Genomic DNA, 20118 nt, shown 5'->3' on the forward strand with positions numbered 1-20118 from the left:
TGTGTGTGCGTGTGTGTGTGTGTCATATGTATTTTTGTGTGTAGGTTATAGTGAGGGTGTGTGTGTGTGTGTGTGTGTGTGTGTGTATGTATGTGTGCAGAGGACATATCTAAACTGTGCCGGCTGGCATTATATCTAACACCCCTGTGGTTGCCTTGCGATAGGGCTCTTGGTGAGGTGGCAAACATCTCCATTTCATGCACTAGGGGCAGAATCTCTCCCAGGCCAGCGGACAGCATCTGAGAGCTGAAGCTGCCCACACAAGGGGTTAAGGGAACAGCAGCGACACGCTTATGCAAGACCATGCCTGGCGCCTGATGCCCAACAACTCCCTCTCCTGTCCAGATGGGGTCACCCCTGGCCACCCCGACATACAGGAGGGACAAGAGGAAAGACATGGAGGAGAAGAAGGGAAAGGAGGGAAAAAGACGTGGAGGAGAAGAAGGGAAAGGAGGAAAAAGACGTGGAGGAGAAGAAGGGACAGGAGGAAAGACATGGAGGAGAAGAAGGGAAAGGAGGGAAAAAGACGTGGAGGAGAAGAAGGGAAAGGAGGAAAAAGACGTGGAGGAGAAGAAGGGACAGGAGGAAAGACGTGGAGGTAAAGAAGGGAAAGGAGGGAAGACGTGGTGGAGAATAAGGGAAAGGAGGGAAAAAGAGGTGGAGGAAAAGAAGGGAAAGGCGGGAAAAAGATGTGGAGGAAAAGAAGGGAAAGGAGGAAAGACGTGGAGGAAAAGAAGGGACAGGAGGGAAAAAGATGAGGAAGAAAAGAAGGAGCCGGAAGAGTGGAGACAGGAGGGGAAGGGGGGATGAGGAACGAGTGTGGCCTGCTAAACGTGGCTTTACCTCTCCCTGTAATCTCTCCACTCACGCTCTGACAAGCTCGGCCCGACTCCACCGTGCTTTTAATTAAACAGACCGCTGCTCGTTTTTATCCTGTGAAATTAAACTTTCAGAGAGAAAATCCCTCAGAAAATAAATAATAAATAAACAGGGAGATACTAAGACTGCCAAGAAAACGAGTCACATATTCATCTTTGTTTTTTTCCTCTCTCCTCACTTTCCTATGATTTCATTTTGTTTCCTCCAGTCCAAGGCTGTGATTACATATGCAGAGGACTGCCTGTTTCTAAAGCCATTGATGCAAAGAGGTCGACACAAGGGTCAAGGGGCTCTTTCAGCTTTGTCATTGAGTCAGGCATATGCAACACATCTACATCTGTGTGTGTGAGTGTGTGTGTGTGTGTGTGTGTGTGTGTGTGTGTGTGTGTGTGTGTGTGTGTGTGTGTGTGTGTGTTCACCTTTGTTGCCTCATCTCCTTGGGGTCGAAAGAGAAGCTGGCCTCGGCGTACTCCATGACCCCGTCGTCTCCCCGTCTCTCGCGCCGCCTCTCGCGCTTCTCCTCGCGCCGGTACATCTTCATCATCTGCCGCTCCTGCTCCGACTGGATGGTCACCTGGCAGCCGTAGGCCGGCCGCCCGCCCTCCGGATCGCCTGGACAACGCCACAAACAAAAACAAAAGCGGTCAGGCAATGGCACCCCCTCTCATATCTCACTATATCGACAAGTGTGACACCAAACTGGTAGTTTTAGGTTATACGTGTGGGCACACACACAGAGACAGAAGCACCTAATAGCAATAGCCTCAGGCTGGGACCACACTGGCCAGCAGCAAGCAGCAGGTTTCCTGTTGTTCTCTATGGTTCTCTACGGTTCTGTATTGTTCTCTATGGTTTTGCAGCGCTAGAGTATTCAAGCGGCAGGTGTCCTGTTGTTCTCTATGGTTCTGCAGCGGAACAGTGGCAGCGCTAGCATACTCAAGCAGCAGGTTTCCTGTTGTTCTCAATGGTTCTCTATGGTTCTGTATTGTTCTCTATGGTTCTGTAGCGCTAGCGTACTCAAGCGGCAGGTTTCCTGTTGCTCTCTATGGTTCTGCAGCGGAACAGTGGCAGCACTAGCATACTCAAGGGGCAGGTTTCCTGTTGTTCTCTATGGTTCTGCAGCAGAACAGTGGCAGCGCTAGCGTACTCAAGCGGCAGGTTTCCTGTTGTTCTCTATGGTTCTCTATTGTTCTTTATGGGAACAGTGGCAGTGCTAGCTTAACGCTAGCATTTGACAAGCTGAGCATTGAACTTGGTACAACTTTCAAAGCACAATGCAAGCGTTGCGTTACGCTTACTATCTGCCACTTCCTTATCTCCAGCGTGATCCCGCCTAACGGTAACAACTACCTCGTCGGCCACTCAATACAACCGCAAACTCCGCACTCCGGTTCTGTGAGGAGGACACAGCAGAACATGGGACTCCGACTAGCCAGGTATCCGCAGGCAGGAGCTCTCGGGGCTCAGAGAGAACCAGTAAGATTACTGTGGACATCTGTGTTGGGTTTTTAAATCATTTCAACAGAGAATGTGCTCCTACTGTATACTGGTAGGGCTAGGTGAAAACAGCAAAGTCTCGGTTCGGATCATGGGCTTCCCATAGCTTACACTCACAACGTGGAAACGTCAATAAGCATGAACAACATGAGGATGCTTGTCAATGGTAATAAAAGGGATGAATGTAGAAAGAAGTACAAATACTCCTTGCAGAACAAAAAAAAATCTAAAGAAATAACTTTAGATTTACTAACAGAATTACAAATTCTGTGTAAACAAACATCTCATTCTCCCCGCAATCATATGCAATAAGTATTCCTAGTGGCAAAGCTCTACAGCAAACAACGTGAGAGACCCACCGTACAATGCATGCGACTTTTAAAGTCGCTTGACAGACGTGAGACACATTCGGCACTCTGTGGCCAACGCCAAGTCATAGATCTGAAGAGGCAACTATCTAAATGATAGTCTACACACACATGTACACACACAATACATGACAAGCTGACACTAATTCATCTAAGCACATCGGTTTAAGACTGGATATGAGGCTTGATGTCACAATGCAATACAAACGGAAGCATGACCTGGCCTGTAAAAACAGGCCTTTGATCCTTCATTGGCTGAGAAAGGAAATGTCATGTAATGAGGCCTGTTGATTATATACAATCATAATCAGTCACATACACACATTATCATGCTGTGAGGGATCCGTCTACTAACAGCCACCGGTCAATGCCAAATGCTGCATGATTGGCAGAAGAAATGAGCCCAGGAGATTGACTGTCAAGAAGGCAGGGGGGGGGGCTGAGAGATCAAGAGAGAGAGAGAGAGATCTAACATTAACCACCAAGGGTCTTTCCACTCTCCTACTGTGCCTGTCATTTAAAACACAGGACAACCCTACCCAGTGCTTTTGAGTTCAACTACCGTAATTCCCAAAGTATTAGCCGCAGCTTATACAGTACATTGAATATGCAAAAATCTCTTCAGCTATGAGGTTAATACACAAGAGCAGTTACTATGGTTTATATATAGATTTGTCTCTTTTTACTTGCATGAACACGGTCCTGCGGCTTATACACAATGCGGCTAGTATACAAAAAATGACTGTACTGTATGCTGGGTTGCATATCAATACTACAATCAAGAATGAACTCGCCCACACCAATAGCACTTTGGCATCAGCAACATTAGTGTGCCAGTTCATTCTTTTTTTTTTTTTTTTAAAGATTATTTTTTTGGGCTTTTTATGCCTTCAATTGGACAGAACAGAGAGAATGATAGGAAGTGAGTGGGAGAGAGAGCTGGGGTGGGATCCGGAGAGGATCACGGGGCGGGAATCGAACCCGGGTCGCCGGCGTGCGGTGCAGGTGCCCCAGCCAGTTTCGCACGGCTGGGGCCTGTGCTAGTTCATTCTTGACTGAAGGACTGATACACTATTGGAACTAATAAACCAGCCTGGCCTGGGGTCGTTGGCGCCATATCCTGCTTGCCCCATACCATCTCAGTAGCACAGCAACTGTGTTTAGTTCACGACTTCGCCTTTCTTAAAATAACACAGAAACGTTTCCCATACGTCACCTCGAAATCGTTACGCAGCTGTGAAATGTTTAATGGCCGTGGCATACAACCGGCTGTAAAACGCAGGGCGATAAGACAACCTTGCCTTCAAAAAATTCCCACAACCTCTGTCCCTGCCTCCGTAAATCTATGCGGCAACACCGCGTACAGCGCCGTGTTCCCCTGACAGTCGTGTGTGTGTGTGGAGCCGACTCCGAGGACGTCTTTAACGCTGGCCCCTGTGCTCTCTCTGTCTGGAAAAACGCATCTTAACTCCCCAGCGGACGCGGCGCGGGCGGAAGCAAAGTGCTTCGGATTTGAATATTTATTGTTTTAAAAGCCGCCGGTGAAAGCTAATTACCAGAACGAAATTAGAGGCATGACAAGTGCGGCATTATTAAGTGGAGGCACCCATGAAATACTCCGGGGTATTGTGAGCGCACCACGGAAGGAATGCCAAAACACACACACAAGGCATTAAGAGAAGCGTTGACCACCTCCGAACGGCAAACGCCTTAAAAGATCCTTCAGAAGACCTCCAACGGTGTGGCGTCGGTGATGCGTCGATCTTAGCAGCCAAAGCCTTTCAAATTCCTAATTCAGTGTGCCATGCGGCCACTGGCCTTGGGCTTCAGCACAGCGAGGGTTAACCCATTACTGACATCTCTCTCTCTCTCTCTCTCTCTCTCTCTCTCTCTCTCTCTCTCTCTCTCTCTCTCTCTCTCTCTCTCTCTCTCTCTCTCTCTCTCTCTCTCTCTCTCTCTCTCTCTCTCTCTCTCTCTCTCTCTCTCTCTCTCTCTCTCTCTCTCTCTCTCTCTCTCTCTGCAGCACAACAGCTCAATAAAAAGCACAATTGCTCTTGAAAACAGATGAGATCTGATGATTGCACAGAGGCTCAGGCTGATTGTCTGAATGATCTCTTCTTTATCTGCTAAAAAGGCTCGATCACCAATAACCCCCATCCATCCATCCCTCTCTCTCTCTCTGTCTCTCCATCTCTCTCTCCTTTCTCTTTCTCTCTCTCCGTCCTTCACTCAGCTCATCACCCCCCCCATCACCTAGTGGCATTACCCTCACTCATACGAAAATATCTTCCACTTTGCAGCCATAAAACAGAGGCAGCGACCACGAGGCACACAGCAACGGAAAAACACAGTTTTTGAAGCTGCCTCATTTTATACAATGATGCGGTGTTGCTTCTTTAGGGTCAATTTCTTCTCCGTTTCTTTATGATCTCTTTTCCGTCAAGAGTTTGCTTTGTTGCGTTGTTCCAATCAAGACTACATAAAAGAAGCTCTGCGATTAATAACAAGCTCTGCCATTCATTGTTTGGTGATGGCTCTGGCCGCGGGCTTGGATGAAGCGTGATAAAGGTGATTGTGCAGACATTTGAAAGCTGTGTAAGTCTCTAGAACCATTTGGACCCATTTAAAGAGAGAAACTATGTAGAAATTATCTCCATTCTTACCTGGATACACATTTCACATTATAAGACCCAGACCACAGTCTGAGTGTGGAGTCACACCTTGCAGATTCTTATTTTTAAAATCTGGTCATCTTTTGTTTAGCTTTTTCCCTTCACCTGTACATTCTCCTTATTTCACATTCAAGGAAGACCAGCGGTTGTCTCACTGACTGCACACACTGACCTGGCTAAATTAGAGCTCTTTCAGCAAAATACAGTAGCTCAATGCCCAAACAATGTCTTGGAAAATGTATGGTCACGAATTCCACTAAAACAGCAGCCAACAGCGCCGTGCTGGCCAACCCCTTACAATGAGTTACATGTTCATATGGATCCTTAACCACAGCCAAGAGAACACATCGCTTCATCCAGACTGAAAGGGCTCCTTGACAACAGCATCCAGCTCCAATTGCCTAGACAACTCACCTTTATGGATTCACTTGAGATAATGAAGCAGTTCTCAAAGGTGCCTTAATTAAGTGAGAGGTGGAAATACCTTAATTACACTCTCTGCCTGACAACTGGGCACCAGTGCACCCACCCACACATCCACCCACACACACACACACACTCCTTCACCAAGCCCCTCACGGACCGCCACTGACACCCCAAACTTGTGTGGGTGTGTGGCTGACGACAGAGGTCACCGTGGTTAGAGGTGTGCTGGGAGCAACACAAACTGTTTTTCCAGAGGAGAGAAAGAACAATAGAAAATGAGGTGTCAACATTCAGGTTGTTTACTAAGTACCCAGGAAGACAAAAGGCGCTTGATGCCTTTGATGCGTGTCCCATTTCGGTGTTTGTTGGGGAATCCAATCCAACATTATCCCACTTTAATGGGATTGGTGAGAGCATGAAATCACCTTGGCAGCTGGCAGGTGTGCGCATGGGGATGTGTGTGTGTGTGTGTGTGTGTGTGTGTGTGTGTGTGAGGGGGGAGGTTAGAGCACCTTCTGCATTTCCATTGCTGATGTCTTTATTTCCCCTTAAATGAGAATAAACTTTCCTGATGTGCTGACTGCACAGCCAGCGAGGGTGAGCGGAGGGGCAGCTCATGGCTAATCCCAAATTATGCTGACCCATCGAGTGGGCTAAAAGAAAAAGAGTCCGTGTGTATGTGCGTATGTACTGTATGTGTGTGTGTGTGTGTGTGTGTGTGTGTGTGTGTGTGTGTGTGTGAAGGATGGGAGGGGGAGGGGGGGTCTGGGGGTGGAGAGACTAATCCATAAAATGAAACGGTAATTAGTAACGATGGGTTTTTTTCACTGATAAACATCAAGCAGAAAACACAACATGTCAGCTGAACTAGATGTAACACACAGCAGCTGGCAATAGGGAGACAGAACAAGAAGTGAAGAGAGATATTTTTCGCTTCTAGAAAAGTGTAGCCTACAGTACTATCTTTTAACTTTGTTTCTGACGACAAGAGACTTGTGGATGAGGTGGCTGTGGTGGCAAGTTTCACAACCTGTCTATAGTGAACATGAAGCTTCATGTGACTTGTATTTACAAAGTTTTGACAAATACTCATGTCTACAGTAAATATTAAATGGAGAATTATTTGGGTTAACTTAAAGGGATATTCCGCCATTTTTGGAAATACGCTAATTTTCCACCTCCCCTCGAGCAAAACAATCGATATTTACCTTGTTCTCGTTCATCCAGCCATTCTGTGAGTCTGGCGATACAACTTTTAGCTTCAGCCTAGCATAGATCATTGAATCGGATTAGACCATTAGCTTCTCGCCTGCTAGCTTCATGTTTAAAAGTGACTAAGATTTCTGGTAATTTTCCCATTTAAAACGTGTCTCCTCTCAAGTTAGAAAGTGCAATAAGACCAACTGAAAATGAAACCTGGCGTTTTTCTACGCTGATTTGACATGGAACTACACTCTCATCTGGCGTAATAATCGAGGCAATTTGCAAACGTACCATAGGCGCAGTGATATTGTACGCAGCATCTGAAAATAGTCCCCATAGACAGCAAGCAGTAGTAGTGCCAGTAGTGTGCAAGTTGCCTTGATTATTACGCCAGATGAGAGTGTAGTTCCATGTCAAATCAGCCTAGAAAAACGCCAGGTTTCATTTTCAGTTGGTCTTATTGCACTTTCTAACTTGAGAGGAGACACGTTTTAAATGAGAAAATTACCAGAAATCTTAGTCACTTTTAAACATGAAGCTAGCAGGCGAGAAGCTAATGGTCTAATCCAATTCAATGATCTATGCTAGGCTGAAGCTAAAAGTTGTATCGCCAGACTCACAGAATGGCTGGATGAACGGGAACAAGGTAAATATCGATTGTTTTGCTCGAGGGGAGGTGGAAAATGAGTGTATTTCCAAAAATGGCGGAATATCCCTTTAAGCGTAAGTGTATGATACCAAAATCAGTGAAGGGCAAACAATTGACAAACAATAGATAACTAAACAACAAATAGTCATAATGACTTGTTGAAATATTCATGCTACATCCCCGATCACAACGGTCATTAGATCCACAGACAAATACGCACTTTTGGTGAACTAGCCCCGACTGCTAATGCTACAGAGGCGATGTTGTTATATCCTTCCAGAGAGAAAAGCTGAGGAACATATTAAAGAGTCGCGGGTCTGCTGGCAGACCTCATTTCTCAGAGTGAGAGTGAGCTCACCAGGAACAGAGGGAGGCCTGCTGCTCACACCAGCCCCTTCACACCTCTGATGGTATCAATCTGCAGCACGTCTCCTTCATCCGCCTCACACCGCTACTGCTACTGCTACTGCTACTGCTACTACTACTACTACTACTACTACTGCTGCTGCTGCTACTGCTACTGCTACTACTGCTGCTACTGCTACTGCTGCTGCTACTGCTACTGCTACTGCTACTGCTACTGCTACTGCTACCACTACTACTACTAGTACTGCTACTACTACTGCTGCTACTACTGCTACTACTACTACTGCTACCACTGCTACTACTGCTACTACTACAGCTACTACTACTACTGCTACCACTACTACTACTAGTACTGCTACTACTACTGCTGCTGTTGCTGCTACTACTACTACTACTGCTACAGCTACATGTACTACTACTACTACTGCTGCTGCTGCTGCTACTACTACTACTACTACTACTACTACTACTACTACTACTGCTACTACTACAGCTACTACTAATACTACTACTGATACTGCTGCTGCTGCTACTACTACTACTACTACTACTACTACTACTACTACAGCTACTACTACAGCTACTACTAATACTACTACTGATACTGCTGCTACTACTACTAGTACTACTACTACTGCCGCTGCGGAGTTACTCTAGCACAGAGGACAGCATGTGGGGTAGGAAGTAGAACAGAAAGCTTGGCCTTTTCAGAACCAGGACCCATGGGGTTCCTGTTCCTGAGAGATCCTGTTTTCCTATCTGAGCCTCAGAGGTTGCAGGAGATGGTTTACACAGGCTTCTCATTTTTCCATATTTCTTTCTTTCATAGAGCCTTTGGACCAGTTTGGACCAGTTTGGACCACTCAAGAGCGCAAAAGGTTCATTTGTGACTTGTACCACTGCTTGGTTGAATTTCCCACGGTCACGCTTTCTTAAGACAGTGTAAAAAAAACAGGTTATTTGCACTCCTATGAAGTAGCTCCAGTTTTTTGGCCGTATTACACTTCATCTACACTTAGTAATTCGCCGAGAGATGAGATGGAACTAACGACTGGCCTTTGGCCATAGCAACCATACCAACCATAGCAACCATACCAACTCTGTATTGTCCATTATCCCATACATGATGCATCTTCACAATAACGTGATACTCTGAATCAGAAACTATTTTTTTATTATTATTATGAATTTATTTTAATGAAATCATAATGTCGATTTGATAATAATTAAAAACAAAAAGGGCACTGATTTGCCCCATGACTGATAGAGACCTCACAGTGTTCAGTATCTGCAGTCTAATTAACTGGCCAGGGAGTCATTTCTAACCTGACAGGCTGCAAGCAACATTATACGATAGGGATCTGTGTTGAGAAGGGAAATGGTTTGCAAACAGCAATTAGCAAAAAAAGTTCTCCCTCACACTCTCTCTCTCTCACACACACACACACACACACACACACACACACACACACACACACTTACTAAAGCCAATATGGTGAGGCAGTGTGTAGATATTAGCACAAAGCAGGCTGAATCATCAGGAAAGATCACTGGGGTCCGCAAGGTTAATATGAAGGGGCGGGAGGAGAGCTTTCTAAAGCCTGCATATTCAGATATGGGGGGCGAGGTGATGAGGGCCAGGGCGAACTACTTATGAAGTCAGATACAACACTGCCATCAACAAGATTTACCCCAGGCCTCAAACACTTCTGCAGAATATATTCTAAAAAGTTGAACGGTGATAAGATCTTTGGCCTTTCATGATTATCCCTCAATGCCAGCACCTGAAAATTAAAGTAAATCTGTAGCTTTAATAGCAAGCTAAAAAAAAAAAAAAAGATAGTCATAAACAGTACAATACGATTACGGACACTTGAGACGTACTACGATAAATTATAATGTAATTAAACCTACTTAGCGGCTTGAATCGACGTTCAATTAATTGACAGTCTATTTTAATTCTTTATTTACACAAAAGGAAGTACAGTCGGTGATCGTCTCCACAATTCCCACATCTCCTAGTCATTTGTAGTCTGTTTGTGTTGCGATAAAAACACTGTCTGTGATCACAGAATCAGCAGGTGCAGCACTCAGCTTGTGCCCGTCTGCTTGGTAAAGCTCTTATCATGCACTTGAAACCGAGAGAGGGAATGAAAAAAACAAAACAAAAGGAAAAGGCACATTCATTCTAAAGGAATCTATTCATCTTTCTTGCTTTTTTTTTTTTTGCTGGCGATATCTCAGGGCTGAAAATCTCATTGGGCACTGGGAGATTCAGCGGTCGCTCGCCGAGGCTGCACGCTCACAGCCAAACGCCCATCAGGTCTCAAAAGGTTCCTTTGAATTTTTCATGCCACCTCTGACAGCCTCTCTGCCTCCCTGCGATTTTCATCTCAAAGGCGACTTCTTGCTCTCACTCACTCACTCACTCCCTCACACACACTCTTCGCCCTCACTGCATTTGGTACACGGTCACGTCTAGATCCCCTGCTTTATAGCACAAACACATACACACACACACACACACACACACACACACACGCATACGCACACGCACACACACACACACACACACACACGCAAACACACACCTGGTCACACCTTGGATTTATCTAACAACAAGCACACAAAAACGCTGACAGAGAGACAAAGAAAGTAACGCAATAGCAAGTCGGCATACAAGGTAATAAAGTGTAGAAATGGAAAAGTACAAAGACCATGGGCAGAAAGAGGCAAACGCATAAACTGTGCATGTGTAGGGTAGCAGCATGTCCTTGTGTAGGGGAAATGTGTGTGTGTGTGTGTGTGTGTGTGTGTGTGTATGTGTGTGGGTGTGCAGCATAGCAGCATGTCCTTGTGTAGGGGAAAATAAGTGAGAAGAAAACAGCAGTGAGTCGCCACGTGTTACAGAGGAAGAGGAGAAAAAAGAGACACAGCAGCCGTCTGACCTACCGCAAGCTAGCATCTTTCCCAACACTGACAAAAAGGCACGGAAGAAGGAGACTCGGAGAAAGCAACGAGAAGATAAGACAGAACAGAGGAGGAAAAGAACAGGAACGAATGCAGAGGGGGAGAAAAATGTGTGTGTGGGGGGGGGGGGGGGGAGAAGTCAGTGGGAAGGAGAAAAACAGCAAACGGGAGAGCGAGCGAAACGGAGAGCCGGAGATAACAAGACGGACGGAGAGGCACGGAGGACAGCGTGAGGGCGCGTCGGAGCTGAGGCCCGGTCGGAGCGGAGCATGACCCCCACAAGTGGACGCGGCGCTGGGAGGAAGGCACGGACAGCGCCATCGCCACGCCGCCACTCCTTTGGTGTCTGTCAGAGGCCACTGTGACGGATCTATTCTATGTGTCTTTATCCTCCCCTGTCTACACACCAACAACAAATTCACACACACACACACACGCACACACGCACACACACAGACACACAGACACACAGACACACAGACACACAGACACACTGTACATACAACAGAACAGCGAAGAGTACCCTACACTTAATTCTGTTCTATTCTTGTGTGTTCGGAAGTCAAAAGTTCTCAAAATGGGTTTACCAAGTTTACCATTGCCCAGAACACACCACACCACACACAGCATCACAAATCGTTGGGAAAGAAATAGGTAATAAGGTTGGGCAGGTTTGTTTCCCCAACTCTTTTCCCCCATCATCTCGCTGCGAGGCCCCCAATTAGATGGGAGAAGAGCCGGCGCTAAAGAAGACAAAGCACTGCTGGGACACGCCAGCCCTCGCTGGTGCTCCCCTCGATGGAGATTAGAAATGGCAAGGCTGCTTCACGCGCTGACAAACCACATTACTAAACAGCCCAGATCTGTCTTCACTGAGAGCACAATGCACGCCTACCACTCCTATCTGTGACCTTTCCGGAAATGCATCACAACGAGCGCGCCATAAGGAGGGCAATTTAAGCATTTCGACATATAGAACTTCCAGTTAACATGAATATTTCATTTAACGCTAAAGGACTAGTCATATATCTGTGTGGTTGTGTCTGAGTCATCTCTGTTTTTTACGGGAAAGTAATGTTATGGCTTGGTGTCTCCGATTGCAGTAACTTTCAAAGGGGTCAGAATCAATCTGAGAAAATCGCAGACCAGATCTCAAGCGGCCTCGCTTCAGAGTCTATGGCCTACCAAGCTGGAGGGAGACACTTCTGGCTGAAAAGTGGCTCGTTTCAAGAAGCAATAAGTTCTACCTCATCAAACCCGGTTCGAAAAGCTGCAGCAGTACGGCTTTTGGAAAGCACTTCAGAAATGGTGCAAGGAGCACAGAATCCAAGGGAATGCCCTGCACATCTAATACTTGCTTTCCCTCAAATGTTTTTTCTGCGGACGCGGCCGAGGCTTTTACGAGACCGCCGCTCTGTTCCTCTCGCTGCTCTCGCTGCCAGGAACACGGCACCACACAGGCACAGGTGAGCGAGTCGAAGCGGCTTTCTCTCGCGCTGTGTGCCATTCCACCTGCCAGGAGGCAAAGTTGCCCATTATACTTTGGATTCCCATCAACTGCAGCACCTGCTTTAATGGCGGCATATGCTCTCCATTAACACAAACGCTTCTGATAAACAGGCCAGAATAGCTCTGGCCCGTCGAGAGAGTCACACTTTGCTTTTTTACACACGCTCCAACTTTGTGAGCACACTCTCACCCTCTCTCTCCCTTTCTCTCTCTCTCTCTCTCTCCTTCCCTCTCTCTTTCCCTCTCTTTCGCTCTCATACAGACACACACACACACACACACACACACACACACACACACAAGTGCACACACTTCAGACTTTCGATAATCATGCGCATACAGCTGCCCTGACTTATTGCTGTTTTTGCACCTAGAAAGAGCCGCGGCACACAAACACCACCCACTCGGACGGGCCGCATCCGCGTGAGTTAATTAAAATCGTGGGAAGGGATCTGATCCTTGTTTACAAACAGGCCGTCCCCGGCCCCCCCTGCACCCCCCCCCCGGCCCCACCTCTGAGAGAGCTAATGGGCCCTTCACAAAGCCACCTCGGCAAATCCCACCTTTATTAATGGAATGCAAAGAGAAAGGAAATGTAATCATCAGCTCCCAGACCCCTCGCCTGACCCCAATCTGCCGTTGCCGCAGCAACGCTAATCCTAAAAGGGAAGCCAAACAGGTAAACTAGCCATCAGCCTGTTGCAGCTTCTTTAAGACTGCGTGGTGAAAAAACGGCTGGTGGTACTAGAAAGTGGATGAGGCAAACTACTGAGGGAGAACTGAGGAACTACAAAAAAAAAAAAAAACAGAGAGAGAGAGAGAGAGAGAGGGGGGGGTGCAGAGAGAGAGAGAGAGAGAGAGAGGCAGGTAGTAACATAAAGAGAGAGAGAGAGTTATAGAGTGATATAGTCAAGAAGTCAGAGATAAACTGACGGAGTCAGGTGGAGGCCAGAGAGAGAGAAAGAGAGAGAGAAAGAGAGAGAGAGAGAAAGAGAGAGAGGAGAGGAGAGAAAGAGAGAGAAATCTAAAACTGGGCCAATCCCTCCTTGAGCTCTTTAAAGTTTTACAGCCCCTACTCTGCAACGACACCGTATAAGGAAGTCAATATCAGAGTCTTTAAAAATTTACCATTAACCTTCAGCTCCTGATGCCGGCCTGTTTATTTGGCTCAGGCTGGCATACTGTAGGCTGAGGTCACGGCACACAGCGGGGGCTGGTGGGCGGGGCCACTGGGGGGACCCCAACACCACCACACCCAGACACCACGCACCGACTCCCACAGAACCACACATCCACTACATCTGTAATGCATCATTTTTCTCACTTTGTTAGTGAGAAAATGTATTATGAAAGTTATTCTGAAACATCTCCATTTGTCTTTTAGATCACGGGAATGTAAAATATGCCTATGTACAGATGTGCTATCAGAGAGGGTTAAAGCGGAGTAATGAAGGATCTTTGGTGCTATGTTTCTTGCTAACTGTCGGTCGTTACATAACAAAGAGCATAATGCTAGAACTGTATATGGCATAGATGATGCGAAATGACTGCATGTCATTCAAGAGGCTGTCAAGACTTTTCTTTTTTTTATTTTACTGTTGATGATGGCAAAGCTTCCAAGTAATTTCAAGTGCAATTTTGAGAGAGTGAACGGTATGCCATGCTGCTAGACAGTATGTACTTGCACTCCTGTGATGTAGAGTCTTTGATATCATGCCATTAAGATGTTTGACGCAGAGACAACAGCTCAGAGTAATTTGTGCACAGTTTTCTAATTATGTTTTTCTTCCCTGTGTAAACCTACTGATTTAGCCTACTGAAGTTAATCAAGCGGTACGCTGGCTACTGTACTTATGAGCTAACTTGTGTCTTAATCAGGCCCCCTTGAAGATAAAGGCACTTGATCTCACTGCCCTGACAATCTAAACCGCCTCATCTATTATAAATGGTGTTTTTTTAACCTCCGATTTAGCCTGTTAATATTTAACGAATATCCATTACAGTGGTTATTGTGCGTGCTCATTGCTGTAATGACTGCAGTTTGATTATGTACAGAAATAAAATCCGTGATTAAGGTCTCAAATCCTCCTGACGGAGTTACAGAGTTACACTGAGCACTGCACTGGGATTAAGGAGTAAACTCTGCCATGGAAAGTTTCGCACAAACACACACACACACACACAAACAAACACTCTCTCACACACACACACACACAGCAAACCTTCCGTCACAACTTTGATCCACAATTTTCACTCAGCATCAGACGCTGACGCTGGCATTGACAAATCATCCCTCCTTATCGCTTAAGATAGCAAAGTCTTTTTCTTTTCAGATTTTGATGCCAAACAAAATAAGAGAGAAACGTTAAAAAAAAAAAGGAATAAATATGCCACAGAAAAAAAACAGAGAGGGCCATAAACAACATCAACATGAACCTCACTCTCTGGGAGTAAACAAACAAACAAACAAATAAATAAATAAACAGAACACTACCGTCCAGCAGCCCAACAACACCATGACAATAAGCAACAGAGAGGTCCGAGGAGATGAGAGAGCACTCCACGCACACGGCAGAGGTGGATATGCGGGTGTATGGTATGAGTGAGCAGAGGTGTGTGCGTGCAGGTGTGTGGTATGAGCGAGCAGAGGTGTGTGTGTGTGCAGGTGTGTACTATGAGCGAGCAGAGGTGTGTGTGTGCAGGTGTGTGGTATGAGTAGCCAGAGGTGTGTGTGTGCAGGTGCGTGGTATGAGTAGGCAGAGGTGTGTGTGTGTGTGTGTGTGCAGGTGTGTGGTATGAGTGAGCAGAGGTGTGTGTGTGTGTGGGTGTGTGGTATGTGTGGGCAGAGGTGTGTGTGTGTGTGTGTGTGTGTACGGTATGTGTGGGCAGAGATGTGTGTGTGTGTGTGTGTGTAAGGTATGTGTGGGCAGAGGTGTGTGTGTGTGCAGGTGTGTGTGGTATGAGGATGATGGGGGAGCTGGCTAGTCAACACATGGGAATTAGCATCATCAGAGCCTCCCACCAGTCACCACTCACTACAAGTCATCATACTCACCACACTCATCACAATCATCACTTCAGGAGCTAAACTGACCATGAAAGATGCCAACACCAAATTCATGGTTTCTATGCACTCACTCAGGGAGCTCACACAGGAATGTAAAGGCAGATGTATTTGGACAGAGCTGAGTGCTGACTTAGGGAGGAGAACGACGTGGGAAGCATAACGGCTCCTTGAGGTCAATAATCAGTGGGCTCGGCCCCCTTCTGAACAACACAAGCAGTATGGCACGCTCCGCACCATTACGGATTATGGATTATGGATTATGGATACTCTAGTCTCATTTTCTACCAAACATGTGCAGTGAACTAAAATCTAGGTACTGCAGCAAAATATACATTCTCCCCCATCTCCTCTGTAGGTCTCTGTATCTTTTTCCCTCCCTCTCTTCCCCCCCCTCCAAAAGCAGCCAGATAATGAGGAATTGAGCTGCTTTTAATAGACTATCTTTTGGTAATGGTCCTCCACTGGATTGAGCCGCTTGACAATCAGGCAGCAAAGGGCACCGAGACGTGAGTCAGTGCGCTGAAAGAGATGGGGGGGGCAGAGGGGGGGGGGGGGGGTTGGGGGGGCGTGCGGAACGCGGCGGAGATGAAAGAGGGGAGGAGAGGGAGGATTAGATGTCTGTCGCCCGACTTCCACAACTCCCGACACGAGCTCTCAGCAGAAATTAGCGGAGCGTGCTATTAAAATAATCAGATTGCAGCAGTGAGGGGGAGAGAAGGAAATCTATCTCTTAGGTTCAGGAAGGAGGGTTTAAGCTAAAGTGCCCTTTTTTTTTTTTTTTTCAGGTGGGATGTCTTCCAAGTTTATGAGGTATTAGGCTAATTAATTCAGTCATAAACTGGGAGGAGATGGAGGAGAGGAGCTAAATACACATAACCTGTAAAAATCACTTTGGTGACTTTGGTGGCAATCCACAAATTCAAGCAAACGTGTTATTTTATATCCAATAACTACAGTACAAAAACCTTTTCCCTGTGCTCTCTCTTGCTGTGTACATTCCACAAGAAACAGACAAAAACAACAAAGGAACCTTTTCCATCTCTGCTTCTCACTGTTAACGTCCATGTTTTAAAAGTCAGCATCTACACACATCGATCAAAACTCGCCACACACTCAAACACACACAACAAAGCAGCACACAGTATTGTATCAGGCCATTGTGGAATGGGTCACACTTCCAGCTCAGCCTGGCAAGGCACACAATAAGACAACAGAGCAGTTAAAAAAAAGAAGCGTCACTAAATGTCCTTATGCATGTAAACAGTGGATCACCAATATTCACACAAATGAAATTTCACTTTGTAGCGTATTTTAATACACAACTGTGTATGGTGTGACAAAAAGTACTTTTATTTACTTTCTGACTTTACTAGTGACTTTACTAAGTGACATAATTCATGTGCTTGTGTTACTGTAGGTTTTTATAATGTGTGTGTGTGTGTCTGTGTGTGTGTGTGTGTATGTGTGTGTACACGCACATGTGTGTGTGAGCACATGTATGAGACAGAGAGAGAGACAGAGACTGACCTGGGACAAAGTTGACCCTCTTCTCAGGAGGCATGGCCAGCAGGGAGTCGACGATGTCCGAGCGCCGCTGGAGCAGGGTCAGGATCACCTCAAAGCCGTCAGCACCCAGGAACTCAAACAGCTAGCACACGGGACAGTGAGAGAGAGAACAAGAAAAGAGTGGTATAGGGACAGAAAAGAGAGAGGGGAAGAGAGTGAGAAAGAAAGAGAGAAATTGACAGAGAGAGAGAAAGAAAGAGCGAAATTGACAGAGAAAGAGAGAGAGAAATTGACAGAGAGAGAGAAATTGACAGAGAGAAATAGAGAAATTGACAGAGAGGGAGAAAGAAAGATAGAAATTGATAAAGCGAATGAGAGAGAGAGAGATCAAAAGTGACAGGAGACAGAGAGAGAGAGGAGAATAAACACTTGTTATGTGGGGCCAAAGCCATGCAATATAAACAACCAGCGCAGTCATGGCTGAAAGCAGGGGCTGTGGGTACAGACAGAAATCACTTATAAAATACACTAATTAAAGCACTCCCCAGCCTGCCACAAAAACCACTGCACTTTGCTTTCTGCCAAATCTGGCACCTGGCAATTAGGGCAGCACTGCATCGGCGCTCAGCCCCGGCACGTCGTTTAGCCCCCGTAACACCGCCACCTGGCTCCGCACGTCGCGCCGCCACCCACACACACACACACACACACACACACACACACACACACACACACACACACACACACACACACACACAGGGCACTTCAGACTAGAACGACAGAGTGAACATTGATTCTGAGATATACTGTAGGCCTAGCCAACTGAAACAGAAAAATGAAATGCATTGTGTTTTTGCAATTTTGCCATACATTCCTACCTCTAGAACCTATCCCACTACAACACTAGACGGTAAAACAACCTACAACAATCTAGCAGGCAAAATAAACATGTCCACATTTAAAGCTACATTGTGTAATTTCTTAGGGTAATTATTGGGGGAAATTCTACAAGATATTATATTTCTAGAATTTCAGGTATGCCTCTCCTTGGCTAATGTATTTAAACGATGGAGGCCAAAACATGGCTGCCACTACATGAACGACTCTCCGGTCTGTATTCTAAATGGCAGATTGTACAGTTACGAGAATACTACGATTTGTTGGCGGAAGTAATAACACATGAATGAGCACACATTTTTTAAGGAAATAAAAAACGATTTTTGCAAAGAATCAACTAAAAAAATGACACAATGTAGCTTGAGGTTAGGTCAGGAAGTAGGTCTGAAGAGGACATTATTTTATTTTAGACACAAGCTCCCATTAGAGATCAGGTCCGCCCCAAAAGTAAAAGAAAGGAACTGTCTTACTGTATTTTCCACTATCTTTGATTCAGAAGATCAGTTGTTATGTGTTGGATAGCTGTATGCTTATTTGAAATTCCTTTCTATTACATTTTATTTTCTTGTATCATGTTTTTGTCCTTGTACTGCTGTTCATTAGCCTGAGTGAACCCAAACAAACCTGTGGGCAAATTTGAATTCGCTCTGCAGGTCTGTCTGGAAAGGATCCCCCTGACATCCGTTTCCTCATCACCAAAACCCCAGGATCATGGATTTTCTTTGGAATTGAGTAAATAACTGAATATACAACCTTAGTTTACAAGAAAAATGTGTTTGTTGCAATTCTGAAAACAATTTGATAAAAGTTTAACACACCAATTTAAGATCAATTTTCACTCCCCTTTAAGTCGTAGAGTGGAAAGTTTGGAAACGGATGTCAATGGGATCCTTGCCTGAAGGACTTGCAGGGCAAATTTAAACAGGTTTATCTGGGTCTTAACCCAGGTTAGCTGTTCATATACCTCATATTGTCATTGTTGATTGATTAGTGTCTCATAGGGGTGTAAAGGTACACACATAGCTGTAGGTACTGTACCTCTGCTCACTCACCAGCGCTGGAGATAACTACTCAGCAGGAGCAGTGCATTACGGCTGTCCACCAGCCCACACACACAAGGAGCCAAGGCTCTAACACACACAGCTATGTAGCTTTGATTAGTGTCTCATACGGGTGTAAAGGTACACACACATAGCTGTACCGAACCGTTTAGATTCAGGACGTTAGGCACAATACAGACGTATTGTGTACTAAATGCAGTCTTGAACAGTAATCAACAGCAGTGTTTTTTTTACCTGTGGACCATGTTTAAAAAAATGTGCACTCCCACACAAACATATTAAATGGCATACCATTTGTCAGTTTAGACAATTAGTGACACAAAATATACAGTATATACACAACAAAATGTACGCAACATCATAACATATCTCTGAAATGTCTCTCTGTCTATTTAAAATGTTTTACATTTTTCAAGTATCTATTTGAATTGTATTTGCGAGTACAAGTCCAACAGCTTATATATTGCTTTGTTTCTCAGTCTCAGCAGTCTGATTTCATCTCCACCACTCCTGCACAGCCCTCCAATCAGCGCATACTGCCAGGAGTGCCATTGCCACAGAATGCATACACACACACACACACACACACACACACACACACCACATCTGAAAGTATATTCTGCACCTATTTCTTAGACCCCAGCACTTATTTTTGTTCTGCCATTCCAGGACAGTTTACAGATTATGATGATTAGGAGTCAAATACTTCCATTTCCATTTTACCATCGGATTTTTACCTTAAAAGCAAGCATCCACACATTAAAGGGAATCTTTTACAAGGGTGCGTGGCCCTTGGAAAATGACTGTGAAGGCCTAAGCTGCATATTAAGCTCCTCATCACGCCTCGGCTTTCGCATTCTACTCACACCGCGCGCGTCCAGTCGTTTATCAATAAAATAAACATGTGATCCCGACACCCGTGTAACGCTTGCCATTAAGCTAGCAGAGGCATGAGAGTGTGGCCTCCGTGAGTGTCCTTCTCAACACTGTTCATCTCTCTCTCTCTCTCTCTCTTTTTCTCTCACTCCTCACTCTTCTTCTTTCAGCA

At 45.6% G+C, this 20118-nt stretch overlaps 1 protein-coding gene across 2 annotated transcripts in view; it reads right to left on the reverse strand.

Annotated features, from left to right (window-relative positions):
* ascc3 (activating signal cointegrator 1 complex subunit 3) overlaps window positions 1-20118 on the reverse strand; it is a 186646-nt gene that overhangs the window by 147854 nt on the left and 18674 nt on the right. For both annotated transcript variants that reach the window (XM_062539224.1, XM_062539223.1), the window contains exons 5-6: window positions 17134-17254; window positions 1299-1491 (exon numbers count right to left, since the gene is read on the reverse strand). In XM_062539224.1, coding sequence (XP_062395208.1) covers window positions 1299-1491; window positions 17134-17254 — 314 coding nt within the window. The remainder of the gene's footprint in view (window positions 1-1298; window positions 1492-17133; window positions 17255-20118) is intronic.

This window comes from Sardina pilchardus, chromosome 6 (assembly GCF_963854185.1).
Source record: "Sardina pilchardus chromosome 6, fSarPil1.1, whole genome shotgun sequence".
Taxonomy (NCBI): Eukaryota; Metazoa; Chordata; class Actinopteri; order Clupeiformes; family Clupeidae; genus Sardina; species Sardina pilchardus.